The sequence below is a fragment of the Schistosoma haematobium genome, chromosome 1 (assembly GCF_000699445.3).
Source record: "Schistosoma haematobium chromosome 1, whole genome shotgun sequence".
NCBI lineage: Eukaryota > Metazoa > Platyhelminthes > Trematoda > Strigeidida > Schistosomatidae > Schistosoma > Schistosoma haematobium.
In genome coordinates this window covers 10,103,653-10,127,860 of record NC_067196.1, presented here as the reverse complement: position 1 = coordinate 10,127,860, position 24,208 = coordinate 10,103,653, and the positions used below count along the sequence as shown (strand labels likewise).

At 34.1% G+C, this 24,208-nt stretch overlaps 2 protein-coding genes across 2 annotated transcripts; one reads left to right on the top strand and one right to left on the bottom strand.

Moving 5' to 3' along the window:
• Positions 1-1,837: 1,837 nt before the first annotated feature.
• TTC26 (Intraflagellar transport protein 56) lies at positions 1,838-4,720 on the top strand (the record flags this gene model as incomplete). Its single annotated transcript, XM_012943174.3, has 2 exons — positions 1,838-2,906; positions 3,881-4,720. The coding sequence occupies exons 1-2, from the start codon at positions 2,094-2,096 to the stop codon at positions 4,718-4,720; spliced, it is 1,653 nt and encodes a 550-aa protein (XP_012798628.1). The 5' UTR covers positions 1,838-2,093.
• Positions 4,721-5,849: 1,129 nt separating this feature from the next.
• NDUFAF5 (NADH dehydrogenase [ubiquinone] 1 alpha subcomplex assembly factor 5) lies at positions 5,850-24,208 on the bottom strand. The gene is made up of 9 exons (XM_012943173.3): positions 24,178-24,208; positions 21,658-21,866; positions 20,567-20,678; positions 17,693-17,799; positions 16,023-16,062; positions 14,212-14,409; positions 10,206-10,350; positions 7,647-7,747; positions 5,850-6,642 (listed from the first exon to the last, which is right to left on the bottom strand). Exons 1-9 carry the CDS (start codon positions 24,187-24,189, stop codon positions 6,553-6,555), a joined length of 1,014 nt encoding a protein of 337 aa, XP_012798627.2. The 5' UTR covers positions 24,190-24,208; the 3' UTR covers positions 5,850-6,552.

The window sequence follows — 24,208 nt, the reverse complement described above, 5'->3', positions numbered from 1 at the left end:
TAGAAACATTTCCTATAGCAGAACTAATTCACCATTATTATACAAGAAAATATTTTATCAGGAAAACTGTTGATTTCTGGAACTGGAAAGCTGTCCTATGACGAAAGACTGATTCAACTGTGTTTATTCCTATTGTTATAGAGAAAGGCTTAAGGAGCTATAAGCACAATATTTAAGTCATTTATTAATAATTTCATATATGATGTTCCTTCGTTTTTATTGTCTTTCAAATAAAAGAAATTGTGAGGAAACCTCAAAAATTCCACAGGCCCGGAAGAAATTGAGTGGATCTCTTACTTTCTCAACGCTTGATTAATTCTAGGCAAATTGGAATCAACTACAGGACTCCTGTTATTATAACCAACAAAGGCCACCTAGCTAATTGTTCTTCCAAAGCTGAAATTTTTACTACAATGAGAAAGATCACACCTTTCGAATCGAAAGCACCAACTGCCTATATACGAACGCCCCAACTTTATGGAACAAAGTGGATGAATAGCACAAACTAAGTAACGATGGAAACACTCATATGATATAGATATCTTAAATATCAGCATCTGAGACTGCAGACCAGGAGCTAGTAATACACGGCATATCTTCGTTTTGCAATGAGGATAAAACAAGAATGGGTGCGGTGCGACTTTGTATTTACGAACTGAATTAGTAGAAAGTGTGCAGTCAAATGTTTATCAATCCCGGCGAATATATGAGGTGCTCAGCTATATTGCCAAAGTATTTCTTACCAAGATAAATGAAGAACATACGAACTGAAAAGTCTCAAAATCAGGAGTCTCAAAAAGAACAATCTCAGTTCCATTCCTGTATTTTGAATCTTACTAATGACTTTTTAGATAAATTTAACTCTGTAGCACTTATCTATGCAGACACCGTCAAGATCTAGGGGTCCATTAACCGTGAAGAGAATTCACTTAAGCTTCAAAAGAATGTTGCAACATTAGAAGGGGAAACAGACAACAGACTAAAACTTACCTGTTGAGATGGCATGTCATGCCTCGTTTGATACGACTAACTTACGTCCTCCATAGGAATCAGATCCCGGTCGCCTCATATAAGCGATACCTGGCTTATAACTACAGGGAGGTTTAACACCAGTCCAAAGTACACAGCAGATGTAGCCAAAGCAGACACAACTCACTATACTATGCGTAGATACCTCGGAGCTGTCTCTCTCAATGGTTGAAACCTACGAAACGCTTCACGATATCGTGCCCCTCTTGTTATCATCCCTGCTTTCCTCTTGTTCCTCCAACTTCGTCTTCTCGCACATCACAAGTTACTCGACTTGTCTGTTATTCGTGAAACAAAAATCTCTTTAACACTTAAATTATCATTCTGTCATTATTTTCACATTGTGAACAATCAGCCTCCTGACTGGTAATTGTATAGCTGCGGATATCGATAATTTCCACTCTCCTGAGATAAACACACACTCTTAAACCTCCAGGTATGCAAATCGACTAATAACTAGAATTAATGTAGTCACGTAGTTACACTACCAACCATTGAAGATAACTAAGTATCTGAATCCGTACTGATATAACAATCAGCAACCTTAAAGAAATCAGTTGTTTAATACAAGCTCGTAACAAATATATCTAAGATATTGTGGAAGCCTAACATATTCCTAGGAATTCAGAAGGGTATTTTACTAGAGTTAACCAATATTTCTCTGTTTGTTGTTAAATACAACCAGGTTCATACCTGGAGGCTTCGGTGATCTACTGATATTAGATATGAAAGCCGGTTAGAAGAAAGCTTCTTCCATTCCTTCCAGAAACACTTGTTTGTTGTACGTTGTCTTGACAACATAAACGGCGCTTTATTTACTTGACTTTAAACACTATCATACTGTTAACAATTATCCATAATCTACATCTGTCCGGCGTTTGTTGAATCATTGATTTTCTCGTTGTTATGCACCTGGGTTTTATATTCGGATTTTCCAGACAGATATATGCAACTGTCCTCGCTAAATTTATACACGTTATTTTTCAAGCTGCTGTTAGTAACCGAAACCTTAAGTTCAGCTTTAAGTTTATAAACAATTAAACTGCACAAAAATATTCATCAATATGATGCTTTCACGTTCTAAACCTGCTCTCCAGAAACAAAAGGCTGTTCCAATACAATCAAGAAAGATTCCGAATTTAATTGAATTCGTTGACAAGCGCGATTTCACCGGAGCACTAACTCTTTCGGAGTTTGATCGCTGCTGTGGTAATTCCAGTATTGAGACAGACCTATGGGTAGCATACTCGGCCTTTCATTTGGGAGAATACAAAAAAGCCGCCGATGAGTATAGGAAACTTCTCGAAAAACCTAATGTGCCTCCAGACGTTCACACGTATCTCGCATGTTGTTACTTTTTCCTCGGAATGTACCAGGAAGCAATGAAATCTGCTAAAGATGGCCCAACATGTAAACTACAAAGTAGACTTTTGTTCCACATAGCTCATAAATTAAATGACGAACGCGCCCTTCTCAATTACCACAATTCGTTAGACAACTCAACAGAAGATCAACTATCACTGGCGTCAATTCACAGCCTTAAAAACCACCATCAGGAAGCTATTGACATATATAAACGCATCTTAATGGATAATAGAGAATACTTGGCATTAAATGTAAACATAGCTTTATGTTACTATAAGATGGATTATTACGATATATCTCAGGAAGTATTGGGAATATACCAGCAACGTTATCCAGATAGTGCAACGGCCATTAATCTAAAAGCGTGCATCAATTTCAGGTCGTACAATGGCAAGGCAGCCGAAGCGGAACTAAAAGCTCTTCACTGTGTTTCTACTTCATCATTTATATATGCACAAGACCTCATTAAGCACAATTTAGTTGTGTTCCGTAATGGGGAAGGAGCTCTGCAGGTAATATTGAAATTAAATTTCATAATGTTTTCTAACATACATGAATATTGTCACTTATTATAAGATCCTACTATATTTGTAGCTTCTTGTTGCCAACCTTACAAGAACTGATTTATGACCAACTTCCTAGTACATTATTTTTTTAAAATGAAGGGCCGGTTTATTTAAATTTATTGAACATGTTTGGATTTTTATCGTTGTGAGTGAAACCCCAGGTTAGGTGACACAAATTCGAAGCTCAGAATTCGTATTAGATGGTAAGTCTTCATGTCATCTACTTACAAGGAGTAAGTGATTTAATCAAAGACTAAACTCTCTAAAATGTACGTATCTTCTATTTAAATGGGTACTGGGAACAGATTCTGGACCCTAGTCGAAACTCGAATACTAAATGAAGTTTTGGTGCGTCGCGTAAAAAAATCAAGTGTGCGCGCACCAAAGGCTTATTGGCACTATATCCGCTTACTTATTGATGTTTAGAAAAAAATTCTTGCATGGCTGAGCTACTGACTATACTTTTTAAAGGTTAAATGCGTTGATTTAGGTGAGGAAAGTACACCTGAATAAGAATCTTGTAGTTACTACACGGTCCATAGCTCCCCATGTGCTGTTGTGGGAAAACTTTCCGATGTTATTCAAGAAATGTCCTAGCAATGACTTCCTATTTACCAGTAACATCACTTCGAGATACATTTACAACCTAACAGTATGGCCAATTTGGTCTTACTGTACTTTTCGTTATGCTTGTCCCCTGTGTTAATAAGTTTAAAAAAAACTGGAACTGACTCATTTCTACCTGATCTTCAATACTTCCTTGTTAATAAATTTAAACTGTTCAAAGACGGCAGAAATCCGATATTTTCTGTCACATATAAATAGGTAATTTTATTGAAAACCATTTAATAGTTCATATCACTAAAATAGTCGATTATCTCACCAAATTACAATACAGTGAATATATGTATATTTTTTAGGTGCTACCACCCTTGTTAGACGTCCTGCCAGAAGCAAGACTTAATCTCATCATCTTCCATTTGAAAAATGACGAACTACAAGAAGCATATGAACTTACTAAAGAAATCGACCCTAACACACCACAAGAATATGTACTAAAAGGAGTTGTGAATGCTATTATGGGTCAAGAGCATGGGTCACGTGAGCACTTGAAGCAGGCTCAACAGTACTTCCAGCTGGTGGGAGGATCAGCCAGTGAATGTGATACAATATCTGGACGTCAATGTATGTCTTCTTGTTTTTTTCTTCTTCGACAGTTTGATGATGTTCTTATATATTTAAACTCGATAAAAAGCTACTTTTATAATGACGATATATTTAATTTCAACTATGCTCAAGCTAAGGCAGCTGTAGGAGCCTATAAGGAGGCACAAGAAGTGTTCTTGCTCATCCAATCAGAACATATTCGTTCCGAATATACCTATTTAAGTTGGCTAGCAAGGTGCTACATAATGACTAAACAAGCTCGTTTAGCATGGGAGCTATACCTGAAAATGGAAACTTCAGCCGAATCCTTCAGTCTGCTGCAGTTAATAGCTAACGACTGTTACAAAATGGCACAATTTTATTACGCCGCTAAGGCATTCGATGTACTAGAGAGATTGGACCAAAACCCAGAATACTGGGAGGGTAAACGTGGAGCATGTGTCGGTGCCTTCCAGCTCATAATAGATGGACAAGAACCCAAGGAAAGACTTCGAGAGATAATCCAAATCTTGCGTAATACAAATAACCCTCAGACAGAATATCTTATACGTGTTATGAAGAAATGGGCAAAAGAAAACAAGATTGTTGTATAATGATGACCATAAACTGTTGTATGATTTATGCGTGTATAATAATTAAACAAATTCGTGAATTCTTCATAAATGTTTGTTATTCTTAACGAAATCTGAGACGATAGTTAATTAGGAGTATAAAGGAAAGAAACCATCTATCAAACGCTGAAAAACCCTTCAAAACTAGATAGACTTTTCTCAAAAAAAAACTGTTTATATCGATGTAATTTGACTAATTTTTTATTTACTATAAATATATAGCGAACTATCCTATCAAACGATTAAACACCATATTGTAAGAAGGAAATGATACAAGAACTTAGCCTGCATATTCAAATATCTAGAAGCAAGTGTCGCTTTTCTTTGCTCGTACGTTTCGTTACTGCCCCCAAATGCCCTGGTACGGCCGAGAGTTCGCTCTCCCTCTCTAAATGCTCTTATATGGCCACGCCTATATAGCCTCTGCCAGGGAAGTCCTACTCACTGCATTCTCGTGGCGGGGTGTTGCTTACGAAAGTGAGAGGACGAAAAGAGAATGTCCGGCGCTTTAACCGGGTTAGTGGATACGAAGGGTCCACATAGGAAAGTTGGAAAACCCTGATTCCAAACAAATGGTGCACATGGGCTCCAGTACCTTGAAGGAACAAATGACGTATGAACCAATTATTGGTCACCGACTACCATGGGACTGCATCTCCTTACGATGCTCCACTGCCTTGTGGATCAAACCTTCAGGTCGAAGGCTCCGTGTGTGGCCCCCTAAGAAAACCACATGCCGCGGTTTGGGTACCCAGGCAGTATCACAGCCCTCACATGTATCAAATGAGATCTGTGTGTCGCATATATAATGTGGTGCCTCCTTGTGCCAATATCTGTGTTAAAATAAAAAAACGTTCCGTTACTAAGTCACAATATAAAATATCGTGAAACGAAAAATTTAAGGATATTTCCTTGTCCCAGTCATGATTAGCAAACTAAACTCGAGACATAAGTGAAAGCTTTTTCTTAGGATTGTCACAGGAAATACGGTCATTAAAGAGTGAAAATTAACAGTTCAGTTTTAGAAGTCGTGACTTGTTCCTTAAGTAAGACGGACACAAAGTAATTTCAGGTTGAGCAAAATGATTAGAATATGTATAAGAACAATGAGTAAGGATTGACAGATTATTAAACAAACAGGAAACGTAGTCCATATATTTAGGAGTCATGATACTATGAGACGAATTGTTGATGTGATCGAAAATGAAGCAGATTGAGACAACTTCCCATATACAATCGATTTCAATACTAAAAAAATAAATTGTACACCACAGAAGGCAAAATAAAGAACAACATGAATGGAAGAACAATGTACTTTGTAAGAGACAATTCAAGAAAGATGTGCATATAGTGTATTTAATGTGTTGTTTTCATATTTTAAACAGACACTGCGTAATTTTTCATAATATAACTGATTTCCTCTGCCCAAGCCTTCATTGAATACAATATGAAAAAAATTTGAGTTTGAAGAAGAGTATTACAACAGCTAACCTACATCACATTCAGTGTACTACTTACATCTTATTATAAATAGATCAAGCAAAGTACAATATCACACGAAAGAGCATTACGTAGAACTGCCAAGTCTTTTAATTATGACATAATTGTAGAAAATCAACATAGATAGGAAGGGGTTATGAATATTTGAAACAAAAAAATGATGAGTTAACAGTAGGTAATATAGTTAAAGTTGGGGGAAGACAATAATTACAAGTGACATAAAGTAACGAGCAACGGCATAAATGTAAGAGATTAATGTAACACAGGTTTATTATATACATATATATACTGAAAAAATAAGGTAGGACTTCGGTTTATTTTTCAAAATGTAGTTTAATTAACTCATCAATTCTGTGGAGATCCTTCAAGGAATACTGTGCACTACCACGAGGAAGAGGTTTACTCTATAAAAAAGAAACAGGAATGATGTAATTATTAGTTCAATAAATTATCTGTTTCGTCTATTTTAAAAGGGCACTTTAATACTTTATTAATGATTTAAAAATTTAAAAAAAGACTAAAGGTGATGAGATTAAAAAATGGGTTTAAAAAATGGTCACCGAATTTCGTTTTAAGCACAGTGAGATGTAGACTTTCTAATTAAAGATTTTTGTGATCATAAAAACTATCGGTAATCTAAAAAATTGATTAAAGTTGCCCAAATCACGTCAGTGTATTTTTACACCTAAATATGAAGCATCATATCACTGTTTATTCATTTTTATTTATCTGACAGTAACATATTGTGCATATAAATTTTCTCCAAATAAAAAATACTGCTTTAGGACTAGTTTGAGTTAATGAGTCATAATTAAGACATGGAGCCTAGTACAAATGTTCGTCAGCCAAAGTTGTCATACTACCACGTAAGCAGGATGAAATAAAATTAACAAGATGAATAGAGAAGAAGTCGAAACAATCAACTCATTGAAGTGAATCAGTAGCTTAGTCATTAAGCTTTTAATCAATATGATACAAGTCCAAACTCCGGTTCACTTATTTTAGTATGGGGCAATTGGATAGTGTTATAAACTCGTGGACAAAAAGTATGACTGAAAGACAATTATAAGAATCGGTACTTGATTGCTGAGTTGGATTGAATTAAATTTCATTTAACAATTTGTTGTTATCATTAAGTTAAGAAACATAACAAAGAAGAGTATTTATGAGGGGTATTCATTTTATAAATGGGTAAGGTCATATATTACACTAAAGTCACAAATATGCAAACAGGGAGGATATTGCCACTTCGCTGAATAATTAATCATATGTTCACAATTAGTAGGGACTTGGAGTACCTTAAAATACAGTTCGACTCACAGTCATAAAGATGTATTACTTGGTATTCGACTAGGACTCAGAAGTTTAAAATACTTCAGTCAACACATAACGAACAATGATCACTTACTTGAGAAGGATCAGGTTTCCATCCAATAAAATATAACAGCCGATAGGTTGCCGGAATACAGCGTTCATTCTCTTCATCTTCACGAGGAACACTGAATTTCTCTATAAAAAGTGATACAATTTGGATTTATTAACTAGCAACATACAAGATTTGAAAAACAATAGAGGTATATATATATATTTTTGTTGCATATCTATGAAGTAACTAGACTATATATCTTTATATTCCTTTCATTACAAATTTTTATTTGACCTACTGACTATTATTATACGATTTACTATTCTTAAGATATTCCCAAGTTGCCAGTTACAGAATCCCACACTCACAGCCACTATTGGCCTGATCTCGTATAATGGTTGTTTTCCATTTTATGGTGTGATGCGATCTATTTTGCTTGTATATGAACTGCGTATGTGTGAAATACAAAATTCATACAGCGGAAGCTGAGATTGTGTTCTGGATTCAATGGTTAGGGCTAGACGAGAAAGACTCAGAGTTGACTCTAGGCTGCTCGTGATGGTTAACGTGCCGTTGGTTTGATACAGGGCCAAGTTCTATAAGTCGGTGTTCTGATTGGCGATCTTGTCACATGATAATAAATAGGGCAAATATATATATATATATATATATATATATATATATATATAACAATTTCCTAAAATTTCTAACCATTAGGTTATGAGTGCGTCGTACACTCAATTGGTGAAACTTTTACCTCACTACCAACCACACGACTGACACCAAGGGACAACAATTTCAGAAACTAAGGCTACCGTTTTCGTTTGTGATATAGCTAAGAAAAAGTACAGGCAATAGTTTTAATAATGGTTATCAAGCACAATAAAAAAAATACAACTACTCATTCTTTTCTACATTTAACTTTAAATAATCCAAAAACACAAGTTCAATCTTGACTAATTAAAAGAATAATTAAGATCTACCAAAAAAATCTATTATGAAGAAAAATTTTCGAATAGTATAAATAGGTTTGCAGTGTTCTAGAAAACACAAAGACAATATAGTATGTATATTAAAACATCAGTGACTTAATAAAGCATATTTTTAGTAAGCGATAAGAAAGAAAGCACTAAACATGAGAATATATGATGGGAAGGAAAAAAACACATGTCCGCATAGGATGCACATATGCCAACAAGAAACTCATCAAGTGCAGTCCTAAATAACAATAAGAAGATACAAGTAAAACAACACCAAGTGAGTTAAAAGACGTTAGCTATTCGAAGGATTTGAAATTGAACTTCTATATTATTGATAAATGTATACGAATTGAATGAATTGTTAATTCAGTGAATATCCAATTAAGATGAAAATATGATCTTTCTCTTTGTAAACTTACTGAATTCTTTGACAAGTGTTATCAGGAAAAAAAGTTATTTATTGAAAACCTATTCATGACAAGGCTAACTATGATAGATTGAAAATTAAAATTACATAACAGCAAAATGAATAACTTGCTTTTAAAATACATACGGAAACCGATGAGTTGAGGTACAAAACAAGTAATTTAAAATCTATCATATTTTGTGATAGATTGCAATAATTTGGAATTATAAATGATTAGAAGATATCACTGAATACAAGCGTGATCTATGCATTCTAGAGAGTTGGAGATGACAGTTCAACAACAATAAGTCCCCTTGGCAATTGAAGAGAGGAGATAGGAATTTAAGAAGAGTTTGATATTACAAGATGTAAAATTTGTGATACAACAACTCTGTTTATATGGTAACGACTGTAGTCTCAAAATATATAGCAAACTAAAGATCTGAAAGAAACCAATGAGACTATAGAAAAGGTTAGTGGGGTGATATGAATTGAAAAAGAAGTTACTGAGAACATATTTGTTCATCAGAATTACCGTTAATTGATAAAACTAAAAAGGGTCAGACAATTTGAATCCTTTCTAGCAGAACTATACATTGATGATTGCATCTATTAGTTCATGATAACATGATATCAAGTAGAATTGTACAAAATCTTGCAAAATAGAGAGGGATTCGAATTCGTCAACAATTCTTATTCCATATAACATTGGTTAAATAACCTATGAAATTCTTAAGAAACGTGTGCAATGCATGAAGTCACCCACAACCGTAGCTGTAAATTCAATATCCGCTCAGAGTGTAACGGTAAATAGTTTCGTGACTACTATCTAAAGAGCTATATTCAATTAATTTTAGTTGGTATATAGAATAACTGAACAGGCACTTCGACATAACCTACGTTTACAAATTGATTATACCTTAAATAATGGCATAGACATTTCAGTCGTCGATTCCCCTATAAGATGGAATTTACATCTCGAATTCCTCTGTTAAATATTAGAGAAAATGAAATTAAGAAACAAGTGTATAACAACGCCTGTATAAGAAACATCTTTAAACTCACAAGAAAACTATATTTGAATTACACAGCTAATAATTCCAATAAAGGATGACTTTATATCTTGTCAAAACATGTCCATCTGAATATTGTATTTCATTCGAACAACAAGACAATTAAACCAAAACATATAATAGTACAATAACCGTTATTTACCATTGTAAATTGCAGAGGCTGCAAATAGAACATCACGATTCAAACGTAATGGTCTATGAACAGTAGCATTAGATTCACCCATAAATCGTAGATCATTCATTAACGCAAATATATCTGGATAGTGAATTACAATTTCATCAACATCCTAAGAAAGTTGAAATGAAAATTTTTATTGATAAAAAGTGACAAAAGACAAATGACTGAGTAATTAAATGTTGGAGATTTACATTTTTTTTGTATGTCACGTTTAGTTGTGCAAATAATTGTGTAATATGAAAGATAAAGAAAAGCACCTGAACTAGGACGTGAACGCTGTCCAGATTTAGAAATTTAACGATAAAAAACATTCAATGAAAATGACATTGCACTGATAGGTCTTCTAAGTGAACGCTCGAATCACTCCCTTAAACTCTTATTTTAACCCCAAGCTGAATCTACTCAGCAACTTGAACATGAAAGAAATGGCTGGTTTACGTACAGCAAATCGAGAGTATTTATAGTATTTCTGGTGCAATTTAGATTTCTGGAATAACCTGGAATCAAGCTAAATATAGTAGCAGGATAGATAATTATCTAGTCAGAAATGTGATAACGTGAATCTTCATTTTCTAGATGTTTCTGAAAAACTTATATTCAATGCTGATTGGATAAAATATTTCCCAGAGTTTTCATGACCCCTCTTGACTTTTTCGAGGAATGCTTTGAATCTTCCCAACATCTTTCTTCTTTCAAAAAAAATAAGTCTTCTTCGTTGGATCTACTTGAAGCTTTATAATTGGCTTTCAGCAGTATTTCATCTCACTTGGTGTCTTCTGAACCCAACCGATTCAGCTATTACTCGCCATATCATACACAAACAGAAATAAACTCTATACACAGCAGTGTTATGCATGTAATAAACTGACTCAAGTTTTCACATGTTTCAAGGAGCAAAGAGGTATTAAATTACGGGAAGGAAAAATATATATTTCTAAGGTGGCCGCGAAATTACTCAAGTTTTGTTATTAATGTTAAATTCATACCGGGAACAGTAAGCATGAATACTTTTTTACTAATTCAATTTACTACATGCTTTTTACCATCTTTTAATTGGTTGCCATTACTGCTGGTTCGCCAGTTTTATGTGCTTGAAGGTCACGTCCTTGTTATTATATACAATAAGTTGTGCCATTTCAAGTTGTTCTGATGGAACATCAAGTTTATCTTGCATTGAGTCTTAGCCGTCTGATAGAAAATACTTGTTATAACATGTATCAGCTTCCGTCATCGAGTCTGCAATAGAATCGTTCACATTAAAATAGCTTAATTGCTTCTAAATTTGCAAATGTCAAAGAACGACCAGGACCCCCAACAGATATAATCATTCTTATTAAGATTTAACATATATGTTTTTAAAAAACAAGGATAATAAGAGAAAAGACAAATGAAGGCATTTAAAAATTGAGGTCCAAGTTTTTCTCGAGGAATAAATGATTTCGTACACACATGACATGATTTGGTCAGGCTATCAAATTAACATTATTACAAATTTTTATGCAACAAATAGAATTCTGTCTGGGTCTATAGACATGAATTGTCTCATTTATCCACTTAGTTATCTGTCCAGAATTCTACACACAAATTTAACATTATTTACTAGACAGTTAGTTGTATACAAGTGGTGTTTCAATGACAATGACGTCATACTAATAAGCGACAAATTTGAATCCTTCTAACCCATCTACTTCGGGTTTAGGTGGACGAATGATATAACAAGCTGCTTTCATGAAGTATGGTATTAAATTCAAGTATACGTACCTACATTTGGTTGTGGATTGAGATTATTTGTTGTTTTTAATGATTAGTTAGATAAGAGTTTCTTATTTTCTCTGTACAAATACAAGGTGTAACAATTTGGATCAAAGAAGATTCATAACATTAAATGATAAATGAGTGACTGGATTTTAATATGACGAGATAAAAAGACTATACTATTTAGGCTAATATTTATTGTATCAACTCAGTATACACTTCATTTAATATGACAAGTATGAACTTTCATTCAGTGTGATAATTATATTCCCTGTATCAATTCAAGTGTGTGTACTTTCCCTTACATGTGATATTATTGTAGGTAAAGATTAGCATAAAAATGTATTTTGGTCTACTAAGGACGTGAGTTTTGGATTTGGGGACGTATTTTTGGAGAGCCAATAACCCTACATTGCACTAATGTTTCATGTCCATACTTTACATCGAAGAAATTATAGTGATTCCCGTTTCAAATTATAAGCAGTAGGACTACGATATTACAGATTTCTTCACATTAAGTGATCAGTTCACAAAAAATAATATGAATAAAAGAATAACAGAGCTACGTAATCCGACGGGTTGATAACTTAAATGTACAAGGAAATTATTCGAATGATTGGATGTTTCTTTTATTTGGAGAGGGAAAGCCAACTACTCACTAAGATTCATCAGAATAAAGATAACATTACAATAATATTAGGGGATATTAATAATGAAAGTTGTGATAAAAAACACATGATGTAAGAAAAGCATAAAATCTGACAAATAGTTACAATTATAAAATAGTTAAATGTTTTCTTTAACTTGGTTATCCGACAGACAGTTTACTGTTGAGTCTGTTATTGAACAGTGTAAATCTTATTAAGCAAAGGTGGATAGTGGCTAGCAGTGGAATCCAGGACGTGCGTTTCGTCCTATTTGGGACTCGTCAGCTGGATGTACCTGCATCGCAGAGTTGGTGTTCACTCCGGGACTCGAAGCAAGTGCCGTTCGCTTCAAACGCCATCGCGTTATCCACTTAGCTATTGAGTCCTGATAGCCACCTGCTTGTGCAATGGGGTGAAGTTTAAATTCACTTGGTGTTGTTTTACTTGTATCTTTCCATTGTTAAGCTTGTGACTTAAGGCTAAATCGAGGCAATCCGTACAGGATGAATATATGCCAACATGAGACTGATCAATTGCAGTCCTAAAGAACGATGGGAAAATACAAGTAAAACAAGACCGAGTGTAAATCTTAATTAAGAATACCTAGTGATGATGAGATAAAATCTACTTTAAACATACTAGCATAGGATACTTCAGCAGTATGCATCTATGACCTCACCGGGGATTAAAACTTGAACCTTCAGGTTTTATGATGAGTGGCTAAACTCCATATCCCTGAGTTGGCGTTCAACCAACCCCCCGATGTGGTCGTGGAATCACACTACTGAGGAGCCCCATAGTAGGAAAAAACATATGTCTGGTGCGTTCTAGTTTTTACTGATGTCTAATTAAGGTCAATCTTAGATACAAGCTGTGAAAAACTGACAGAAATTACAATGACAAAGAGCTCGTATCAAGATTGCAAACCACTGACTTTGTGGTTAAATCGGTCAATTTTTAATCAATAATTCGCAGTTTCGAAACTCGCTTCACCTAATTCATCTTAAGCAGTCAGGTAATGTAACTAGCTCTCAAACAAACAGTACAAATTAAAGCAAAATACATGCGTTTGCGGTTACATCATTGTCAGCAAAGTTTTGATTTATCCCGCTGTTAACATTCAAGACTGAATTTTGAACAGTCTTTGTTGGTAAATGTACATTCTGTGCAGATTATCAATCTGGACACAATAGCTCAGTGGATAACACGTTAGGGTTTGAAGAGAAAGGTAACAAGTTCAAATTTTACTGTGGACACCGACGCTATGATCCAAGTACATCCGGATGACGAGTCTCAAATTAAGTGAAACAAAGATTTTAGACTTTAACGTCAGACAAAATTTGCATATCTACTCCATAAAACACAAAACTGTACTTGATAAGTCAATTGATGGTTATACCGTCCCAAAAAAACTCTTATTTTCTATTACTTCCAATGTTGTTTAAAATATGATGAAAAAAAGTATCTCCAAATCAGTCAAAAATGTTAGAATGTGACTTCAGAATAAATATGGTCAATAGAAAAAAAGAACACCGTTCAAATAGACATTATCAACATAATATACTTACCAATGTGATTAAATTGAATCCAGCACATTGTAACAAATTAGCCATATCTACACTATCCACGAATGGACTGATATGCGATGAGATTCCGCCTAATCTTTCTAATTCAGCTAATTGCAATGATACACGCAATTCATACAATGTATCCATTGCTGGCATCACACCTAATAAGCACCCATCATTACGTAAACATGTTAATATCTAAGTAGAGTTTGTTGAAGTAAAGAAGGGATAATTGGAAACAAATGAATGAAAAGAAAATTTTAAAAAGAATAATTAAACTAGGCTGTAGCCTAGCCTACTAATCTGTAGCAGTTCTTGTTATACTTCTATTCAATCTACTTTTTACCTACTAAATATATCATTTTAGCCTGATCACGTATATTATGAACTTGGAAATTATTTACTGATAACCTTGAGCGTTCTTTACATATGAGTATGTGTACATGTTTCTATTCGTTTCACTTACCTGTACTTTACACGCGGTCTACATAATATGACGTTTGCTTAGATCTATGAGGAAGCGGCACTGCCTATCTGGATGCGGGTCAGATGACTGGGTAATTGAATGCCTGGAATATTTTTAGCCAGAAATATGTTTCTTATTTAATTTTTATTATCTACGTTGTGTTAACGTGGTCGATTGGTAGAATCTATACGAAGTTAATAGGATCTATATTTCGTTAGCATCATTTACCATGGAATCAACTCAGTGACTCGAACTTTACTATGCAAAACTTTAACAACAGACACTCTGTGCTAATTGATATTATATCAGATATGGAACTTTTGGGATTCTGCGACGGATGTCTTTTATCACTGTAGCCCTCGAAGGAGAACGTGGTAGACAACATTACGTAGTTTGTTGTTCGATTATGTTTTTAGTGTCGTTTAGGTCGTCGAAAATGTTGTTGACCAAACCGTGATAATTTTCTAGCCGAGTCTTTTTGATAATGACGAATGTATCGTCCATACAGAGTATCCAAACTTTTGGTTTGACCATTGGTAGGTGTTAATTTTGCATACGTATCATATTCGATGATCTTTTGTGGCGTATTATACTACTGAATAATATTCAGTAACTAGTTCAATTTCACATCATTTTAAAGGCATAGTATACCATGCTTTTTTCTTGTTGTATAACAACTCCTTAAGTATTTACAGGAATTTGTCATACAATATACATATAATTGTAATTGTGACTTACCAAGTTTCGTGCATTTATTGACTCTTTGTTTACATGCAACAGTTCCCATATTTTGAGCTATTAAGCTATCGTTTCGATTGTTGACAGTCATTGTTAACTTTAGATACAGCAACTAGCTGTCATTCGTATTATCGTATGTTGTAAACGATCTTTAAGTGACTAATTTATGGGTATTTTTCCTTCCTAGGCACACTGATGTATTAAACTTCACGGATACCCCATAAATTAAAGTTCGCAACTATTTTGCATTTATTTTTCGCTTCCTAAACGAAATCTTGGTGATAAACTATGATTTTCTGAACGCTACCATGTAGCGTGATCAGACACTCAAATAGATTTAATAATATCAAACTCTGATCAAGAATCTGTTCAATGCTCTCCAATTCTCAATAGTACCTCAAATAAGATCAATATTTATGAGGAATACTAACTGTGAAACAAACAAATCTCTACAAAACCCCTTCAAACAATCAACTAATGTTATAATCTGGTTTTTATGAATTGGCAAAAGTAAAATGTTCAATATCACTGGTAATAAATATAAGTGTATTGATGAAAAAAGAATGAACATAAAAACGAAATATATAATTCATTTTAGAATATTTACTTGTTTTAATAAACCAGGCAGATCGTTTATCCAGTGTAGGCTTTCAAATTTACATGGAAATGAATTTTAAAAAAACAACAACAATCAGATAGACAAAATAATCACTTACTGGAATAAAGGTATAAGATAACACAAAAGCTGAGTATCATGATAAATTTATTTGTATAATTTAGTGGTATAAATGGACATAATGTATAAAAATCAAGCTTTATGATATCTCAGTGATGATTTATAATTAAGTGGATGTAACCACTATGGCTAGATAGAATATTTTACATTTTTTTCGAGGATAAATGGGGAATTTTGAAATAACTTTCGACATCTTCATAATATAACAAATGATCAGTTCATATGAACTGTACAGTGTTCATAAACAAGATAGACTAAATCAATAGTTGAGAACGTTATGTAACTGCCAAATTTGCATAAGAAGAGTTATGTCTATTGAGATTTCTGGTTAGTTGACAGTAAATTCTATTTACAGACAATTGAGGATCCCTTAAATATGGCGTAACGAATAAGGGCTCGAATAGACTGGATATCTATCACACAAACCACGTCAGAACTGATAATCTAAACGCTAACAGAGACAAAGAGACTTTCAGAAAACTTTATATACCGTATAGAGGTTGAAAATTGAAAAGGAACAACTCTGTCTATATGGTTACATGCAACGACCTTGAGGCAAAACAGGATTAGCGAACTAAGGGGATATCAACCAAACACGTAACAATAAAGATTATTGCGGGGATATGAATTCGAAAAATGTCATCTAAGCTTTTCTATAAAGAAAGAATCAACCTGTAATAACAATATAAACTTAGATAACCTGAACTCTCCTTAGCAGTTACATTGTGTTTTGAAATCAATTGCAGTAGAGCAATGGGCCAGTTGGTTAAGGGTCTCGACTTTCAGCCACTAGCTCACAGGTTCAAGTACTGCTTTACTTACTTCGGTTGGACAACCGGATACTGTCACTAGCCCTTATACTTGGAATGCTGCTCGAATCGAAGTAAACGTGTCTGTACCTGGCGAGCTGCAAACAATTGTAATAACAAAAATGGAGTTCATGTTTATATTTTTTTGTAAAGGCAGTGATAAAGAAGTGAATTATGATCCCAGTCAGTGATGTATTATTATAACGTCAAGCAGTTATGTATAGAAGTCAAATACTTTAAACACCAAACCATAGTATGACTATGTCATTAAATAACATAGTTTAGATAACCTTGTAAGAAGGATACTTGAAATTCATTGGGAGGCTGAAAAGTGACTAAAAAGAATTAACGAACTAGGGAATATGAAAACTAGATTCACATTTAATGGGTTCCTTTTCGTCCTTTCCCTTTTTAATATAATTAATTTAATGACATACACTTGTCAGTATAGTTGAATGCGAAATAGCAGTTAGGTAGCGAAATTCGAGAAAAGCATTTATCTTTCATTTAAGACTCATTATTTGGATATAAACCGATTCCAATATTGATGTTCCCACTAGAAACTCGGAATCAAAACCTATCGCCTGGAACACTGAAACATTGTGCACCATTCAGTGAAAATAACCAGTAAAATTTTATTCAGCGTTATATGATACATTATTAATTGTAAGAGGAAATTGAAATGCCTACACAATCAACTGGCATAGATTAAGAAAATAAAAACGACTTTACCTCATGGAGCTTAAAACTAAATCTAGAGTATTTGGTCGAAAGGGTAGACAGTATTCATGGCAATTTATGTTATACGTACAAACTTCTGCAGATGGCTTAATCTGTTTCTAAACAAAAAAATCACAAAAGGGAGGATATCAAGAAAACCTTAATTACAAGTATATCATAAAATTACTGACTAAAACTATTATCATCGAGGTTTAGTTGTACAGGTGTGAGTCTTTTCGTTACTGATGATAAGGACTGGAATTAATCAATTTCTTTTGGTATATGTGTATCCTTAGCGAGCTGACTCGACGTATATAAGCGTTAAGTTACAATTGTTTTTGAGCAAAGTTGTATAGGGAATAGTGATTAAAGTGTTTCATCTCATTTAGGACTCATCACCCAACTTTGCTTAAAAATACTACAATTGTAGTTGAATGATGACTTAGTAAAATAAAAAGTTGTTGTTGTTACGTGTATAAACTATAAATTAGGTAAAGATTAAGCGATTAGTGAATTATTTAATAACCTGATGCCTACAGTATATGAATTGGTGCTTGATAAAAAAACCCTAATAATATTAGATTTAAAATGATAGAAAATTTTGAATTTCATATACTCACTATATTTCCTCTTCTGTATCTCTTTCAAATCTTTGTAGCAATGTCATATAACATTTAAAAAATATATTCAACGTTCATCCACCTGATAGGCTAATACTAAACTGGATAACAGATTGGGGATACTAGACAATACACTAGATTAGATTACATGAAGCACAGATACACAATTTTGACCGATTTGGAAATAAGTTGTAGGCTAGACAAATATAAGCAGTTCGTGCACGGTGAAACTGAGAGCAGAAATCATGGTTACACTATAAAAATTTCCTTATGTTACAAATCACAGACTGGGTATTTATCTTTGTATAGTGACCAATCACGGCTTATTTTCATCTGACATATCAAAATGCCAACCAGATTACTACATAATGAACTTATACTCAATTGTTTACGTAAGGTGGTATGGCTTATTCTTTTCTAGTCAACATATAAGGCGTTTTTGCTATGAAGTATTTTGATGTTGTTATAATAATAGAGTATGATAGCTTTCAGTGAAAGGTTTATCAACCTATAAGTCATCTGGTAACTGATTAGTCTAGTGGCTAACACCTTGATGTTTGAAATGATTTCTAATGGAATTTAGGTAAATAATGATGGAGATTTATGTATAGAATAAAAAATACATCATGTAATTCACATTGATTGGTCAAATTACTACTGTATACTATTCATTATTATTTCAGTTTGAAATAAATAAGAGGGGAATTGGTAAATGAATTGAGTATAATTAGTTATAACAATCCCCCAAATGCATGGTACGGCAGAGGGTGGGAGATTCAGGTCTCTCTCTGAATTCTCTCAGATGGCCACGCGTATACAGCCACTGTCAGAGAAGTCCTACTCACTATCTTCTCACAGTATTACTGTTGTTTAAGAAATTAAGAGGTCGAAAATCGAATGCTCGTAGCATTAACCGGGTTGGTGTTTATGGAGGATCCACCTAGGGGAGTAGGAAAACCCTGAATTCAAACCAATGGTGCACATGGGCTCCAGGATCCTGGGGAAACAAAAGGCGTATGAACCTAATGTTAGTCACCAGCTATCATGGGACTACATCTAACGCCCCATTGCCTTGTGGGTTAAACCTCTCGGTAAAAGGTTCGGGGAGTGACCCTCCAAGAAAATTATGTTTCAGTTTGGGCACCCGGGCAGCTCTCACACAGATCGAATGACGAAGTGTGGCGCATACGTATTTGATGCCCTCTTGTACCAATGTTTATGTGTTTAAATAAATGAATAAATAAGGTTATAACAAATATCACAACTGTATCTAGTTTAGTTAGAGGGCAATTTCAAAAATTCTCTCTCAAAATTAATTAGGTTTATACGGACATCTGTTAATTGCTTTGAGCAAATAACACTAGCAACTAGGAGAAAATTAATTAGTGATGGAATAATTTAATTTTAAGTTCGTTGATGAACCTGTACAAACGGTGAAACATATATCCTGTACTATCATTCACGCATACTTTAAACTAAGACCGCTGTGTTGTTGGGGGGGTATATGGGATGGTTAACTTCTGAGTTTTTCACACTATGGGAGGATACCTCTTCTTGAGGAGACATAAAATGACTGATTTAAAAGTCATTTTGTCAACCTACGGAGTGACCACTGAGACAACTCTTTAACATGGATCATGTATACACTTTTGTGTGTAATTTTGTTATATAAGCCCCGCACTTTTCAGACACTATTACTGGCACTGGAGACCTATGGGTCAGTTAATCAGCTACATATGCATTAGTCCAAGTTGCCAAAGTGAGCTACGTATTTTTTAGGGAGGACAACTCTCCAACCGACATGGTTGGATTGATAACGTTAAAAAGAACAAATGTAATGTTTAAGTTGAGATTTGTCTCAAAAAATGTCACCAAAACAGATAATCAAAAACACTAACTATTATGAATGTTTGAATCCTTTCGAGTGTAATTCCCAAATATAATGGTATCCTTACGGTCTTTTACGTGACTATGTTATCAGGACTTAAGAACTTTATATAATTATTTACAAATATTTATCTATTTCTTTGCAATTAAGCAACTTGATTTTCGAAGATTGGGTACTGGGTTTTAGTGGGGACTAATATAAGTAGTCCGAAATAAAAGGAAATATGAATTCCAACTGCCAACCACCGTTCAAAATACAATGAAAACTGAAAAAGATTTCTCTTGGATCAAAATAGACTGATTGACAGAATAGAAACATCGTATGTATTAATTAGTTATGACCGAAAACAAACTCAAAACTAACAAAAAGGAGACATACTAGAACCTCAGATGAACTGTCTAGTTGGTAGAGAACCCCGATATTATCTGATGTGACAAACTGAGATAAATGCCCTCGACCACAACCAATATCCAAAGCGACATCGAATTTTCTATGGTTTAAAAAAAAACAATCAAAGTACCTTTTCATTTCATGTTTACAACAATGTTCAATTGAGTTGTACAGGCGGTTTGATTTTACGTATATTAAAATAACTGAAGAATTCATATATCAACAAAACGGTGAACAATAATGACCACAGCAATTTTATTAAGAATTTGTAGATTTATCACATAAATATATAGTTTTATTATTCCGTTCTAAATACTGTAAATTAAAGAAATTCTTGATGTTGACCATACAATACTATGGTCTTTAGTCTAAATTTAAATAGTAATACAATTGTTCAATATAACGAATGAGGAAGGCTTGAGTCCCGGGTAGAATGCCACTTTGTCTAAAACTGAAAATACAAGTTCCTGATAGGGGACAACTAGTACAAAACCTAGGTCCAGGGCTGCATGTCGACCTTTTTTAACCAAATATGTGTAAAACTTCAATGGTCTGAACTCCGAATTTTCGAAACATACAAATGGTTTTCACAAAGTGGTATTTTTTGTTTCTTTAACGAATGCTGTAGTTGACGAGATGACACTAGCCTTTCTCATATTTTGATTGGAAAGTCTAACTCATTTTTACTGTAATCAGGATGAAATCTCATTTATTTCTTCGACAGCCTTCGACGCCTCAAAGGAGAAAACTATAGGTGGGTAAGTTGCTTTTGGGTTGTCATTCAGAACAGAGAAGTCGAAAATTTAAATTCTATGTAAGTTTTTTTACACAATAACGACTCGATCTTGATTTTTATAGACTAGAATCAACTTAGGCAGATTTAAATAATCTTGAGAAGTCATACAAGGTAGTTAATTAGGTATTCACAGAGAATCACGGTTAGAAAACTAAGTCAAGTTAGGCAACATAAACTAAAAATAACACAAATATTTGATTGTACAACGCAACTTCTGTAAAAACATGACATGAAACTGCATTCAAAATCACATTCTCAAGAACAAAGATAAAACAATGATAACCTTGATATATCATTTAGGCGATCAGCTAGTCGGTCGGCAACTTCTTCACGTATGTAGTCATACATGTGAGGATCATCAGTAAGTGCTGATCGTGCGCGTTGTTTTTCTTTAACAGATTTATCAAATACTACATTTTGCCCGGTAAACTGATTTCTATATCCAACTGTGGGAATCACATATTTGTAGAAGCGCGTGAACGTATTAAGTACCTATAATAATAAGGTTGAGAACGGCATTTCAATGAGGTGATCCAAATGACAAATAGTAACCGTCAGTGAACAGTATTTTTACCATGTAATTGAATTTAGATTGCTTGTTTTTTATCTCTATGACATAAGAAAACGAACCAAAATAAACTAGGAGAATAAGGCAAGAACAGAAAAAAGTTGAAGTAGCGATTGTAAATAATATTGAGGTGGATAAGAATTAATTGAAAAATGGATCATTGGAGTTGGTTTAAAAAATAAGATTAATCATCGCAAATTCTACGCTTAACTATTGTTTGGTATCCTTGAAACGTATCTTAAACTTCATGGACCATAAACACTATAGTATCGGTGAGCACACACACATGATATCCAAATAATTTAGACGATTCATGTTTTCAACTCTATTATTTGACTTTCTTAAACTAAAATTCAATGTCCTAAGTTAACACTTAGTTACTCCGTCTGTTAGTTGTAGCTTGTTTGTAGCTTATACAAAAGACTTGACAACAGACTCGTTGTTTAGCCTGACGTATTCGGAGAGCGTTTAGAAAACAATGCAGTCAGTCAGTCAGCTACAACGTAGGACCAGACACTGTTTGTGAAGTAATGTTCACTGGAATGTGAACACGGTGGTTTAAACTTGATCGGATTGTTTTTTAGCGCATTTACCAACGTAATGATATTAGTAATCAAATAATACAGCGATTGTCGACATTGGAACTTAATTTAGCTAGCAGAAATTAAGCAAACAGGAGGTTAACCTGTCAAAGTACGCATTGAAAATGTAACCTGGCGTTTAGAATTTAAAGCTTTGAACTACAACTGAATGAGTGCCCAACTATTAAGAAAATAAGGACCGATTACCACTGAATAAGTGAATTCCTTACTCGGTAAATCACAGATAACGCCAATAAAACATTACTGGAAATAAGTAAACTGATTTCTTAAAAGAAATCCTTGAAACATGGAAAACCCGATTAATATGGTGATGCAGGTATTATGATACTTCAATTGAATATCCTCTAGAAGTTTCAAGAGGCAGAGTATAACACGAACAGGAGTCCACAGTCATTATTCAGTGCTATTTCAGTGTGGAAACCGTACCTAGTGAGGCTTAGCACATCCTGACACGATTAGCTTGCCGGAACAAAGCAGAATTATGAAAAATGTTTTGAAAGCAAATACCTGTCCTTAATACTGGGTAATGTAAATGTTTTAGTTTGTCAAAATAACACGTAGAATACATATAATCGATAACGATGAATTTTCGATATGTTTTTGTCTTAGTTAATTGAACGAGAAAAGTTGTTGGTATCGTAATGTTGCGAATTGCTATTAACTTTATAACCGATGAACACTTGTCCATATCAAGGCTACTTTCATCCAAAGTATCAAAGTAAATTTTGGGATGCCATCGTAATTCTGAAAACTTATTTGGGCCCTTAGAACTTTATTGTTGGATGCAGTACGACTGATTAGAATGAGAAGTGCCTAAACGAAAATGGAATTGTAAAGCTGATTCACTTTACTTTATAACTAGTCTCGTAACGTTGTAGCTTGCATGAAACACACTTCCTCAGCAATGTAAAGGATGGGAATTTATGTACGCCAACTAAAGTCGTGTATACTTTCCAACATTGTAGGCCATACTGATATTATACTGCTACTAGAAATACGGTTTAAAGGGCTTGAAATCCGACAGGACTGCAAGTTCTCTAGGAAAATCGAGTATCAACTACTTTGTCATATTACTTACGTCTAAACTATTTATTCTAGAATCAATGAAGATACGAAACACCCTAAAATTGACATGCAACCATAAGATGATGAAGTAATGAGACATTCCCAATCTCTCAATTTTGAGGAAACTTTGGGCAAACTTTGGGGTTTTCCCAAATGTTTGAGAAAAAACCGTGTTATATCGGAAAAAACCCTGAACTTCCCTAAACGCTTTGGGATTTTCCCCAGACCTGGAGAAATTTTGGGGGTTTTGTGCCATTTCCCCAAAACGGACAAAAAATTTCCCCAAAATAGAGAGAGCACTACAAAACAAAAATGAACTCGACATCGAACACTGGATTAAATGGCGATCATCTACTATAACTTGACGTTTTTAAGTGTTGAGTGCTTTAAACCTCTTCATAAGTAAACATTCTAAGTCCAAAAAGACAAACGAAATTAAGATGCAAACAATCTGACAGAATTGTGCGTCATATCTTTAAAAAACGTCAACATGTAACAGTCAACCTTAACAAACTGTTGGATTTCAGAGGGTTTCTAAAAGTTGCTTCCTATCGAAGGTGTTACTGACCTTCAGAACCATCCGTGAAAACCCCGCTAAT